Below are 12,276 nucleotides of genomic sequence, written 5' to 3' on the forward strand. Positions count from 1 at the left end.
TTGAAATTTCATGGTCATTTTAATAAAATAAGTTTACTCTATTTATAGAAAGTAAATAATTTTTTTTTATTAACAAAATCATTTACTAAGCATTGCGCGTTTTTAAAATATATACATAAATATATTTATAATTCTGATTAGAGGGACAGAAAGTCTTACTCATAAAAATCAAACTAGGAGTTTAGCTTCAATAAATTAGTGATACTCGGTTAAACATAAGATAAGAAATGAAATTAGTCGTTTTTTTTATTAAATGTACACAATGATCAATAATTATACTGTCATACTATTATTTACTATTTCAAAAGTGCTTTAATACGATCATTAATATAAGTGATTCGTTTTAATAATACCTCGGACGCGTGAAAATCAACATACGAAATATCTAGTATCCGGCATTTCTGCGCTTGGAGTAGCCGGTAATGTAATCGTACTGGTCCTACTAACATAGTCTCTCCTCTACAGTAATTTTGATACGAGTTTGCCACAATAACTACCCTTGTTAAATTTGTTTTATTTCCTATTTGGTTGAAGGGAATAGGCGTTAAATTTTTATCCATAAAAAAGTCCAGATCTGAAATGAAAAAAATTAATTATTATAAAATCAATTAAAATAATTTTTTTATTTCAATAAAATACATACCTATTAAAAAACCGGTTCCATCTGAGACATCTTCTCGAAAGTGATCTTTCGAAGGGAAAAGAGTTACCAATGTGTCTTTAATCGATCTTACAAATATTTCTTTATCTTTAGTTTTCATAATTGGAGCATCAAATATCGGCGAATTGTCCGGCAATTTTGGACCAGTGTAGTGTTTCATTAAATACTTAGCAGTCGCATTTATATTTAATAATTTATGTTTTTTAACCAATGGAACTATATTATCGCGTTCTGCAACAAAAAAAAAAAAAAAAAAATAATTATCAAAAGATGTAATTAACCAAAATTGTTTTAAAAAATAAAAAATATTAACCATAAAGCTTGCTGATGAATTTGTCATTCAGTACAGAAGAAATGTGTTCAGATGATACTTGATTCAGCGTTGTAAGAGCCCACACAACATCTAACCATTCTGTCGACCTGATCATGTCAGTTTCTTTTAACTTAAACACCAACTCCTGCAAAATAATTTAAATCAACGTTTTAGTCTTCAAAAATTTCAACTTAAAAAAAAAATACATACATTAAAAAAAAGGTCAGAATTATTGGGCTTATACCCAATCGTTGCTAGTGTCATTAAAAATGAAGATACATCCTGAGTCCTTATAATTGTTCTATTTTCAATTGCCCATTCAGCTAGTGCATTCATTACTTCGTCATTGCGGTACTTCAACATCCCAAGAGACGTAATGATGGACCCAATAACTGGGCTTTTAGTGACTTTTTTAACCAATACAACTAACTCGTTGCAAATTTTTTCCAATAAAACTTCATTGGGATAATTAAGCTTCGCCATACCATAAAGTATGTCTGCATTCTGTTTTATATTTAATTTATCAGTTTTTGTGGACAAATGTGTAGCAAGAGAATCCAGTAGCGGCTTCTCCCGTGTTCCTTTAAGCGTCAAACCAGTCCAGACATCAACAGCTTCTTTGACAGACAGTTTAGAAATTTCTGAGCTGTAAGAATTAGTCTCGTGAAATATATTCTGGAAATGTGCACTTCGTCCAATCGGCTCTGAACTTATACGTGTGTCCTTCTCCTGAGCAGCACCAGAAGAGTGTTTTTTAATAGATATTTTCAATTCTGAGCACAGTCGCTTATACCTAGAGTCACTTTCGAACTTTTTTCGAGTTATTTTTTTTTCTTCGACCCACTGATCAAGTCTAGAAACAATTAACTGCATTAACGTACGACTGCCGTGAGTCTTTTCTGACAATTTTAATAAATCTTCAACTGTCGCAGCACGTGTCAGCACATCCTGAAGCTTTTTATTATCATTCTCAATGTCTAACAGCTGATCAAACGCTAGTTCAACCAGTGAAAACTTTGGTTTTTCTTTTATAGGCTGTTGACAAAATTAATTACATTAAATTAACATATAATATTATTTTAAATAACACTGAAGTTGACATATATTAAAAATTTTTTTAGAATCTTATATTAAATTATTAAATTATTAAAAAAAAAAAAAATAACTAAAAATTTTCACATGTGAAAAATTAATAAAAATTTCAAGTGAAAATTTTTAGAAGCATTTTTTATTGCAATTAATTTGTTAAAAAAATTTTTTATATTGACAGCTGACCGCTAACTTCAGTATTATTATTTTAACGTTGCATAAACTAACTTTTATTTCATTAGGAGCTGATTTATTCGCTGTCGACGTACTGTTAAATGCACCAGACAAAACTTGATGTTTTGACATACACCAAGATGATGTTGATTTCGGGACAAGAGCCGATCCATTGCGTAAAAATCCAACCAACTTCAAAATTGTCATTATGTATTTTGATAATAATTACAATAATAATTAAAATATTATTTAATAATTATTTATATTTATATAATCATAAGACTATGTGACCTGTGGGCAATATTAATAAATTTATTAAAAATTATAACATTGTTTTAGCGATTTAAATAAAAAGACAATTAATCACTTACAAGTATATTATTTTATTACTTACAAACTACTATTTATTTATAAACACAATTAATAATATATTTTCGGCAATTTAACACATATTGAGGTTAGGTACACATACTCGATCTCATGAGGTTGTCTCAGAGAATTGAATGTTGGTAGAGAAAGCAAATTTAGCGACAACACAGCGGGAAATTTAAATGTCACAAATATTTAAAAGACTATTTAATTAATTTCAAACAATTAAATAAATTAATTTACTAGTTATTCAGATTATTTAATTTGTTAATTAAATCGTTCCCAAATGACTCTCGATATTTCGGGCTTATGGAGTCTAAAAGTCCGTAGGGGGTCTCGAATACTTCGGCCTCGGTTTGGGTATTGGTTATGGTGTCGTGATGATCACTAGCTACTGTAAATCCAGCTGATGACACTTTAACACAATATTTATCATCCTCGAGGGTTGTGAGGTTGAGATAAATTTTACTGTTCGTACTCTGGAGTTTCTGAGAAATACTTATGTCCTGCACGTGATTCTTGACGTCGTTTATTATTGCTTGGGCTTCTATTTTCCACTGATTTTCGTCTAGTACTTTTTCCTCGTGTATCATTCTGCTGTAAGTAATTTTTTACACTTCAATAACAAACCCGTTCATTTAATTTACTTTTTTCAGGAAGTTATAAGCGCAGTAAATAAATTATCAATTATAATAATAATAACGGGAAAATTCAACAGGAATAAAGAAATGACAGCAAAGATTGCGAGGTTGTTTTTAACACTGTTTTATCTGCAGCGAAAGGTTTTGTACTAAATTTCTCGCTTATCGATTTTGAACTTAAAAATCCAAAAATTTCAAAATTTAGTTCTTTAATTTTTATTATTTATATTTTTACGTTTTTATGTTCATAAAATTAATTTTTTTCCGCACTAGATTTCAAAACTATAGATTTTTTTAATAACACTGAAGTTGACAGATATTAAAAATTTTTTGGGAATTTTATAGCAATTAAATTATTAAAAAAAATTTAATTAAAAAGTTTCAAATGTGAAAACTAATTAAAATTACAAATTTTTTAAATGAAAATTAATGTAGTAGATATTTACTAAATTTTATTAATTTTTTTAACAAATAAATTAAGGGAATAAAAATAAATAAAAAAATTGACATGTAGAAATTTAAAAAAATAAAAAACGCAATTTTTTAAAAAAAAAAAATTTGACTTTGAACAAATACAACTTGAAAAAATTTTTGTTTATTTTAAATTGACATGAGCGACAAATTTAAACAACGGTGATCATGGAAACTATAAGGCAACGTGGCCTCAGCTGGTTCATCGAAAACATGGTGGAATGATAAATATTCATTTAGTGTCATCTGTCATTTTTAATATGTTTCCAACGACTTAATGATATATTTTTCTCAAACGTTTAATTGTTTATGAGTATTATTATCTAATCATTCAGTGAAGTTAATAAATAAAAATGGGGTTGTGTAAATGTCCTAAAAGAAAAGTGACAAATCAATTTTGTTTTGAGCACAGAGTCAACGTTTGCGAGTACTGTATGGTGACAAATCACCCTAAGGTTTGTTAATTAAAAAAAAAAAAAAACTATTTCTCTATTATTTATAAAAAATTTCCATTCATTTATTTATTTACAAAAATTTTTATTTCAGTGCGTAGTACAGTCTTATCTCCAATGGCTACAAGACAGTGATTGTAATCCAATTTGTACTTTGTGTTCTAATGAACTGAAAAGCGGTGATTGCGTGAGATTAGTTTGTTATCATGTTTATCATTGGCCTTGCTTGGATCAGCATGCCAGAAGTTTGCCTTCAACGACAGCACCAGCTGGATACGTATGTCCGACTTGTAATTATGCCATATTTCCAGCGCCTAATTTAGTTTCACCGGTTGCCGATGTACTGAAAGAAAAATTGGCTAGTGTCAATTGGGCCAGAGCCGGACTTGGTTTGCCTTTGGTAAATTTATTTATTCATCAATTATAAAATAATTAGTATAAGCGTAAAGGTAGCAGATATATTCAATAATTTAAAAAATTTATTCCTAAGCAAATATTTAAATTTTAATGAAAATAAAATTAGCAAACAGCTGACAGTTTTTAGAATTTTTTTTATTAATAAAATTATTACAAAAAAATAAAAAAAAAATTGCACGTGTAGAAAATTTTAAAAACTAAGCGTGCAATTTTTTAAAAATATTTTTTTATTGCTAATTCAATTAATAAAAAAAAAAAAAATACAAATGTTTCACTGTTTAATTTTAGTTTAATTAAATTTTATTACACTAAAGTTAGCCGACATTTAAAGTTTTTTTCCATTAATTAAATTAGAACCAAAAAATATTTTTTAAAAATTGCACTTATAATTTTACATTTATAAATTATTAAAAATTTTATAACAATTAATTATAAAATAAAATAAAGGAATATTGAATTAATTAATTTATTTATTTATTTACAGCTAAGCAATGACAGAGAAACTCTAGTCCCAGAATCAAAAGTGCCGTCAATTGAAACTACAGTCTATCAAAATCACGTATCTCCAACGATATCTTCTGTCGCTACAGCACGTACTAGCAGTAACGTTAATTCAATAAGCACGCATATGAACAACGTTCACAGTATAAATAATAACAGTAATAATCATCAGTCGCAAGGACCACCTTACTCAGTAGTAAATATGGAGTCAACGAGCCAGCTAGATCGTAAAATATTTGAAGCGAGGGATGATTCCAAAAACATGAATTTCGATCATGATGAAAACAAGTACGAGCGCCGATCTCCGATCAAGCGGTTGCTCCACATATGGAAACTCTTGAAGCTTTCAAAATTATCGGAAACTCGTCGACGGGGATCCAAGCCCGAATCCGTGTACCGAAGATATTTAATTTTAGCAGTAATTGGAATAGTCTGTTTTCTTTTTATTATCATGATATTCTCCTGGTTAGGTCGCATGGCTACCGATGGTGATCCGTCGTTTGATCTTAAGAACAATCCAAATCTTAATTTACACCAAGACTCGGCAATATAACATAAGTAAATTATACCTCACGACTGTGTCATTTAAAGCATTCTGTTTATTTGTTATTTTTCAAACTAATTTTATACGATAAGATTTTATTAATTATTGATTTATAATATTATTTTCATTATCATCCATAATTCTTAATTATAATATGTATATCAGGAATGTGGACTAGATAGGATCATAATAACAAATTACATTATTATTTCTGCGACGTTTTGGTCATTTATTAGACCTTCTATATATAGAAGGTCTATAATCATATTATTCTAATCATATTATTATCGAAACTATTAAACAATTCCAAGATATTATTTACTTCCTCCTTTGGTATAGCTGCGATGGTATCATCTACATATAACTTTAAGAAATGCACTTCAAACGGTAAAACCATCAATATCTGACCAATAACATAATTCATAACAACATTAGCTATAATTGGGCTCGCAGGGTTTCCCATACTGCTGCCTTCAATTTGTACATAAAATTCACCTTGATACATAAAGTAACTTGAGTTATAACAAAATATAATGAGGTCTACCAATACTCTCTTTGAAATTTTTACTAAGTGTTTGATGTTTTCCCAAGTTTCCTCAATTGCTTTAAGTATCAAGTCTCGGCGTACATTTGTGAATAATGACACCACATCTAATGAAATTAGTACATAATTTTCGGGTAAGATAACTGTTTTACTAAACTCCACGAAGTCAAAAGAATTTTTTACATTATATTGAAATGTTTCAATCACTGGAGACAATATTTCATGCAAGAATCGTGCCAGGTTATATAGCTCGGGGAGTTTACACAACTGACTACTGGATGCAAACTGCACGTTTTTTTGTGCGTTTTTCTCAAACCATAAATCCTAGGTGCAACAGTATAATTTGCTTTTAGATGTTTACCTTGTTGTTCATCAATAATTTCATTAACAATTGTAAATAAAAGAACTGACACCAACAATCTAAGTATTTTATATAATGATATATTGAAGGATTATAAATCGACTAGGAAAAAATAAGTTATTTTGTATTAGAGACTTAACGGAGGAATTTAACTTTAACTTTTGTTTATATAGTATGCTGACCTTCGAGAGTAATTTATTTGAGGTATTTGGAATTATATTTTATAGATGGAATTTGAATCAAATATTTCACGCAAACAGCCCTAGTTTGTATAACGAATGACTTGCAGTATTGTACATAAAGTTTAGATTCGAGTTAACTGTTGCCACGCCATAACAATTTTATAAGTGTTGTGTGTACTTTATTTCTGAGTTAATAGTAAGAATAATTAATAAATCTATCAATTTTGTTAATCTTGTGATGATTTATATGACTAAGGCAACTGTGCAATGTAAGATAGTGATTGTTAGAATTCGTATTATGATAAATATTAGAATTGTATCAATTGTTATGTTATTTTGTTAGTTATTAATTTGTGTAATTTTCAGATGACTGATGAAGGTCTAATAAATGACCGAAACGTCGCAGAAATAATAATGTAATTTGTTATTATGATCCTATCTAGTCCACATTCCTGATATACATATTATAATTGATTTATAATATTTTTTATCTCTAATAATAATAATAATATATACATATTTGTAATTAATTACGACTATTAGAAATAAGTTGTATATGTTGTTCTACTAAAAAGCCCGTCAAAGTAATTCTTTGTATAGTAAATATTCAAAAACAATTTTTAAATTTATTTATTCTACTTTACATTAGTTTCCTTCGGGAAAAAATGGTTTATTTTCAAAAAAATTTTTTTAATAGAAAAAATGAAATATTTTATTCAAATTTATTACTATCTTGAAGATACATGTTTAATAAGGGATTACTGAAATTAAAAAAAATAAATATTAAAAACTCTGCTAATATGACGTCATTTTCAGCGAGCCTTCGGAAAAAAGATGCGTAAAATTCCTATCAGGATCATTTGAAGTGAAAAAAAAAAAAAAAAATAGATGCTCCAGTTAAGACTTTAAACTAGGCCTTGAACGAAAAAAAAAAAAAAAAAATGAAAATTGGATTTTTGGCAGAGATTTTTACAAAAAAATTTAAAATTTGGCTAAAATTTAACACTAAGTAATCATTTGCTTATCAAGGAGGTACGCTTTAATAATAGAATTAATTATATATTTAATTTACAAAGTTTAAAGGGATGAAATTGATAGAATGAAGCTTTAAATATGTAATAACTTCTCGACTGAAGGTAAAGAGTTAATATTTTTCTGGGAATGAAATCTAACGCCTGGTATAAAACCTGTTTGCCGTTTGCACTGGATGACTAAAACGAATTAGTGCAATTGATGATACATGAAGACGCTTCAACTCAGCTGGACAGGCTCGTTTCGGATACCTGACCTACCTGTACCCGAAACACATAATCCGTCTAAAAAAGTTATTGAAAAAAAATCTAACTTCTGACAATATAAAATGTTTATGATAAATCTTAAAGTTTAAAACAATCTGGATCTGATGCTGATGCAAATCAGCGGAATCTACTTTAAATGTATCAGATTGATTTATTTAGTTTTTGTTTCGAGAGTCGTTGAAATTCAAATGGAATTTACTATTCCTCTTTAACTACACAGTTTGACGTTAGAAATAAACTAAAGTGAAGAAGCCAATGAAGTTCCTTTAAAAGTGGGGGAATTTTGGTATACCGTTTGTTGACGGGAGAAACGAGCCTGGAATTCGAATACTTATATTTCAAACTGACACATCTTCTGTTTAAAACATTTTGAGATTTTTTAAAAACTCCTTGAATAGAAAAAAAAAATTTTTTTTAAATAGTTTTATAAATTTAGTTATTTTTATAAGTTAATTGATCTAATTTAGTGTAAACTCATCTTAATTACCTTTTAGTTTATTTGTGAAAACATGGAACTTTTAAAAGCAATTAGTAACTTTTTCAAACAACGCTATTTTGACATCATATTTTTTATAATTACTCTTTCATGTCTCTGTATATTTGAGTATATTAATGTATATACGTTGCCTACACTTTTCACAGTCAGTAAGTAATAGTCATCCACATTTATAAATTTTTTTTTATGATTTCCTGTAGATATTTACAGCTCTAGAAAAATTTTTTAAATTACAATTGAGTATTATTTATTATTTTCAGGCACAATTTGGTTATTTTATTTTAAAAATAAACGCAAATCAATCGCTCCAGGAGATATGGTTGTCATCACAGGATGCGACTCCGGTCTGGGTTTTAGTTTTGCTTCTCATTGCCATAAAAATTTAAACGCTCATGTTATTGCCGGAGTCCATAACATCGATAGTCCTGGAGCCAACGAACTATCTAAGGCCGGTATCCACGTGCACTCTCTTGAATTAACTAGCAGTGAAAGCGTTCAAGCGTTCGTTCAATATATTCGTAATGACCTAAAAAATAAAAATCTTGGTAAGGTTCAAACCTATCGAAATTAAATACTGATCACATGCCTATTTGTTTTTTTTCTTCAAATTCTATCATGTTAAATAATTTATTAATTTATTCAATACAATTAATGCTCTAAATAATTAATAATATTTTTTTTTATGACACTACACTGAGAAAAAATAAAAATTAAAAATTTCTTGACTTGAAAATTTTTTTAAATTAACAATTTAAAACATTAATTTTTTAATTGTTATTTTTTTTATTATTATTAGAAAATAGCTTCACTTGAATTAAATAAAAATTATTTTTATCAATTCGATTAATTATTTAGATAATAAAAAATTCTTTAAACAAAAAATGACACTCAGAAATTTTCAAGAATATATGTTCTTAAATTAAAGACATTAATTTTTAATAGAAGAATTTTTTTTCTCAGTGTAAAATTAAAATTGAACAAAATTTTAGAATTTTTTTTTTAAATAATGAAAGTTTTGCTTTATTAAATACTGACTTTTTTTAAATTGCTCTGTACTTTTTTAAATATTGACGTTTTTGAAGATATAAGCTCATCTCGATGTTACACTCATCAAGAGCTTTCATTAGAGTACTCACATGCATTTTGATATATTTTTCATAATTAATAATTAATTATCATTGTTTGTTAAATCCAGCTCTCAGATGTTTTATAAACAATGCCGGAATTATGATATTTGGAGAATTTGAATGGCAAACAGAAGAACAAATGCGTTATCAAGTAGAAGTTAATTTGCTAGGAACAATGAGAGTCACTAAAGAAGTATTGCCACTTTTAAGAGAATACTCAAGTAGGCTTATCAATATAACGAGCCACTGCGCTTACGAATCATTGCCGGGTGTTGCTATGTACAGTTCCACCAAGAGTGCTTTAGCTTCTTGGACTAATGCGCTGCGTGTGGAATTGAAAAAATTTGGAATCAAAGTAGTCAGCTTCGTACCTGGTAAATAAAATCACAAAATAATTAATAAAATACTTTTTAAAGTTAAACAATAATCGCAATAATTTTTTTTAAGGTTCATTTGTCCTCCAAAGTAATATATTATGCCATCAGCAGAAGTATTTTAAGATGATGGAAGCAGCAATGACACCAGAAGCCAAATCATTGTATTCCGATTATTTTACAAGATATGCTAATTATTTGTGTAGCTTACCATGTAATGCCAACGCTGTCCCTAAGATTTTGGAGAATTCTAATCTGTATGAGTTGCTTGAAGGTGCTATGCTAGACCAATACCCCCAGGCAATTTACAAGTATAAATTTTTTATCTTTCGTTTCTTCAATATCAACTTAAAAGTTATAATTCAACTTTTTATTTTTTTTTTATCTAGATGCGAACCATGGCGATACATGATTTACAATTTTTTTTTTAAATATACATCCACGGAGATACGAGATTGGCTGGTTGAAAAATTTGTACAAATGCCCTCGTGGAAAAATGAGTAGTCAATTTTCTGAAAAATTAAAAAATAATTAAAAAAATTTTTGTACCTAAAATTTACTTCCATATTTAAATTTTAATCAATTAATGTTTTTTTTTTTTTTTTTTTTTTTAATAAAGTATTGAAAGAAAAAAAAAATTAAGTACTTTAAACATTGCATTGCGATGCTCTGAGTTAAAAAATTAGTAAATTTATTGAAAGGGTAAATCGATGATTATGGGCGTAACGTAGATGTCTCTACTATGTCTTCTTTTGCGAATTTATACTTTTAAATCAATATTATTTTTGTACATATATATTATCTAATAATCATAATAGAATATTAGTAGAAAAATTATTTTATTCAAAAAAAAAACTTGTAGGCTTATTTAGTTCCATCGATAAAAATTGATGAACAAACCTTAAGATTATCTTCAGCTTGATAAGAGTGTCCAGGTGTTCCGCAAGATAATTACTTTTTTATCTTAAGCATGTAAATGACAATTGAATTTTTTTACAGTAGGTTTTTGACGTCTATATCATGATTTTGAGCTGTTTGAAGAAAATTTCAACACTTTATCGGCAGTTACCGAACTTCGGGCAATATTATCGGATAACACTAATGTATTCTTCAATTATCAAAGTTTTTTCATTCTTCCATAATAGCTTTCAAATGACCACGTGTAAAATTTTCGGTCGTATATAAAAGACTTCATCAGTTTCAAATTTTAGTTTGTTCTCTGCAGCAGTCAAGCACATTTAGTTACAATGTTTGCCAAAGGTATTGTTATAATAATTTATCTATAAATTTTTTGTGATTAAAATTGTTTTGTCTTGATGAATTTATTTAATTTAATTTAATTTTTTTTTTCAAGCATTAATAATCGCGTCTCTAGCATTCTGCGGAGTTGTTTCATACGAACCGTCACCATATAAAGCCTGTAAAAATGCACCTGAACCTATAAATTTATTCATTGATAACTGTGAATATTTTCCGTGTCCAATTTACACTGGATACAACATAAACGCTCAATGGGAATTTCTAGCATGTAAGAAAATAAAATTTTTAAAACTAAGAGTTATAAATATTTTTTGTCATTAATTGTAGCTATAAAGTTTGTATACTTTACATTAAAAATTTTTTTTTCAGCTAACGAAATCACAAAGTTAACGCCAGTGGCTAGATATAATTTGATGGGCTTATTCTGGATGGACTATCCAGATTTAAAAATCACCGGATGTGACAATCTTGTTGGAGAAGTTACATGTCCTCTCAAACCAAACCAAGTAGGAACTTTTCAGCTGAGTTTTCCCGTGCCAAATGTGCCTATGAAATCTTTCTCTATACCTATATGGGTTGAATTTTCATTGCAAGATCAATATAAAAATGTCCACAGTTGTTTCCAAGTGAGCTTGTTAGTTAAAAAATGGCAATAAAATTTAAATAATTTTTATATCCATTTAATTAATAATGAATAAATGTAAACGAATTTTTTTCACAAATATACTATTGGGTGCTGTTGTATAAAATGATCATTTAAATTTTTTATCATCTATACAGTCCAGTAAAATCCTACTTTGAATTTAAAGTACAATACAACAAGAAGCTTAAAGCTAGTGCCAAATTTTTCGGCTATATTTTAATTCCATTATCGCATTCAAGTACTGGTCTCTAGTGCTTGAGTATTCCAACGAGTTGAAGAGTAGTAGATTTATGGTCTGGCACTAAAAATATCTCCAAAGAAATATACCAAGTCCTTTGAAAGTTTCTTGAGCGTTCAAT

General features: G+C 28.1%; 5 protein-coding genes and 2 long non-coding RNA genes across 10 annotated transcripts; 3 read left to right on the forward strand and 4 right to left on the reverse strand.

Moving 5' to 3' along the window:
* Window positions 1–41: 41 nt before the first annotated feature.
* LOC141531499 (FAST kinase domain-containing protein 4) lies at window positions 42–2,757 on the reverse strand. 2 transcript variants are annotated; one of them, XM_074249357.1, is made up of 6 exons: window positions 2,632–2,757; window positions 2,292–2,528; window positions 1,185–2,009; window positions 975–1,119; window positions 644–892; window positions 42–574 (listed from the first exon to the last, which is right to left on the reverse strand). In XM_074249357.1, exons 2-6 carry the CDS (start codon window positions 2,442–2,444, stop codon window positions 297–299), a joined length of 1,650 nt encoding a protein of 549 aa, XP_074105458.1. In that variant the 5' UTR covers window positions 2,445–2,528; window positions 2,632–2,757; the 3' UTR covers window positions 42–296. The 2 variants fall into 2 exon arrangements, with proteins under 2 accessions (XP_074105458.1, XP_074105457.1); XM_074249356.1 differs by having other exon boundaries at window positions 2,609–2,749.
* An 80-nt stretch (window positions 2,758–2,837) lies between these two features.
* Window positions 2,838–3,567, reverse strand: LOC141531509 (GSK3-beta interaction protein). Its single transcript, XM_074249381.1, has one exon. The coding sequence runs from the start codon at window positions 3,197–3,199 to the stop codon at window positions 2,849–2,851; it is 351 nt and encodes a 116-aa protein (XP_074105482.1). The 5' UTR covers window positions 3,200–3,567; the 3' UTR covers window positions 2,838–2,848.
* Window positions 3,568–3,889: 322 nt separating this feature from the next.
* Window positions 3,890–6,503, forward strand: LOC141531505 (zinc finger protein-like 1 homolog). The gene is made up of 3 exons (XM_074249369.1): window positions 3,890–4,173; window positions 4,265–4,570; window positions 5,072–6,503. Exons 1-3 carry the CDS (start codon window positions 4,072–4,074, stop codon window positions 5,639–5,641), a joined length of 978 nt encoding a protein of 325 aa, XP_074105470.1. The 5' UTR covers window positions 3,890–4,071; the 3' UTR covers window positions 5,642–6,503.
* LOC141531516 (uncharacterized) lies at window positions 6,018–8,630 on the reverse strand. Its single transcript, XR_012479943.1, has 2 exons — window positions 8,505–8,630; window positions 6,018–8,406 (listed from the first exon to the last, which is right to left on the reverse strand). It is a non-coding gene; the product is annotated as an uncharacterized LOC141531516 (long non-coding RNA).
* Sro (SDR family oxidoreductase shroud) lies at window positions 7,284–10,636 on the forward strand. 3 transcript variants are annotated; one of them, XM_074249361.1, is made up of 5 exons: window positions 7,284–7,751; window positions 8,512–8,662; window positions 8,774–9,058; window positions 9,709–10,014; window positions 10,088–10,526. In XM_074249361.1, the coding sequence occupies exons 2-5, from the start codon at window positions 8,527–8,529 to the stop codon at window positions 10,516–10,518; spliced, it is 1,158 nt and encodes a 385-aa protein (XP_074105462.1). In that variant the 5' UTR covers window positions 7,284–7,751; window positions 8,512–8,526; the 3' UTR covers window positions 10,519–10,526. The 3 variants fall into 3 exon arrangements, with proteins under 3 accessions (XP_074105462.1, XP_074105463.1, XP_074105461.1); XM_074249362.1 differs by lacking the exon at window positions 7,284–7,751 and having other exon boundaries at window positions 8,399–8,662; window positions 10,088–10,325; window positions 10,404–10,636; XM_074249360.1 differs by lacking the exon at window positions 7,284–7,751 and having other exon boundaries at window positions 8,406–8,662.
* Window positions 10,388–11,765, reverse strand: LOC141531513 (uncharacterized). Its single transcript, XR_012479940.1, has 4 exons — window positions 11,624–11,765; window positions 11,417–11,535; window positions 10,915–11,294; window positions 10,388–10,526 (listed from the first exon to the last, which is right to left on the reverse strand). It is a non-coding gene; the product is annotated as an uncharacterized LOC141531513 (long non-coding RNA).
* LOC141531508 (uncharacterized) lies at window positions 11,135–11,947 on the forward strand. The gene is made up of 3 exons (XM_074249380.1): window positions 11,135–11,274; window positions 11,369–11,542; window positions 11,644–11,947. Exons 1-3 carry the CDS (start codon window positions 11,262–11,264, stop codon window positions 11,928–11,930), a joined length of 474 nt encoding a protein of 157 aa, XP_074105481.1. The 5' UTR covers window positions 11,135–11,261; the 3' UTR covers window positions 11,931–11,947.
* Window positions 11,948–12,276: the final 329 nt, after the last annotated feature.

This window comes from Cotesia typhae, unplaced genomic scaffold (genome assembly GCF_013202065.1).
Source record: "Cotesia typhae breed Kobodo isofemale line unplaced genomic scaffold, CoteBio_Ctyphae contig_5, whole genome shotgun sequence".
Classification (NCBI taxonomy): Eukaryota; Metazoa; Arthropoda; class Insecta; order Hymenoptera; family Braconidae; genus Cotesia; species Cotesia typhae.

What these genes read in the sequence shown, in the direction of transcription:
- LOC141531499 (XM_074249357.1), bottom strand. Translation starts at nt 2,444, where the DNA reads ATGACAATTTTGAAGTTGGTTGGATTTTTACGCAATGGATCGGCTCTT. An exon ending in ATTCTGACCTTTTTTTTAAT is followed by an intron (nt 1,120 to 1,184) that starts GTATGTATTTTT and finishes ATTATTTTGCAG; the next exon opens with GAGTTGGTGTTTAAGTTAAA. An exon ending in ATTCATCAGCAAGCTTTATG is followed by an intron (nt 893 to 974) that starts GTTAATATTTTT and finishes TTTTTGTTGCAG; the next exon opens with AACGCGATAATATAGTTCCA.
- LOC141531509 (XM_074249381.1), bottom strand. Translation starts at nt 3,199, where the DNA reads ATGATACACGAGGAAAAAGTACTAGACGAAAATCAGTGGAAAATAGAA.
- LOC141531505 (XM_074249369.1), top strand. Translation starts at nt 4,072, where the DNA reads ATGGGGTTGTGTAAATGTCCTAAAAGAAAAGTGACAAATCAATTTTGT. An exon ending in TGGTGACAAATCACCCTAAG is followed by an intron (nt 4,174 to 4,264) that starts GTTTGTTAATTA and finishes TTTTTATTTCAG; the next exon opens with TGCGTAGTACAGTCTTATCT. An exon ending in CCGGACTTGGTTTGCCTTTG is followed by an intron (nt 4,571 to 5,071) that starts GTAAATTTATTT and finishes ATTTATTTACAG; the next exon opens with CTAAGCAATGACAGAGAAAC.
- Sro (XM_074249361.1), top strand. Translation starts at nt 8,527, where the DNA reads ATGGAACTTTTAAAAGCAATTAGTAACTTTTTCAAACAACGCTATTTT. An exon ending in GCCTACACTTTTCACAGTCA is followed by an intron (nt 8,663 to 8,773) that starts GTAAGTAATAGT and finishes TATTATTTTCAG; the next exon opens with GCACAATTTGGTTATTTTAT. An exon ending in CCTAAAAAATAAAAATCTTG is followed by an intron (nt 9,059 to 9,708) that starts GTAAGGTTCAAA and finishes TGTTAAATCCAG; the next exon opens with CTCTCAGATGTTTTATAAAC.
- LOC141531508 (XM_074249380.1), top strand. An exon ending in TCAATGGGAATTTCTAGCAT is followed by an intron (nt 11,543 to 11,643) that starts GTAAGAAAATAA and finishes TTTTTTTTTCAG; the next exon opens with CTAACGAAATCACAAAGTTA.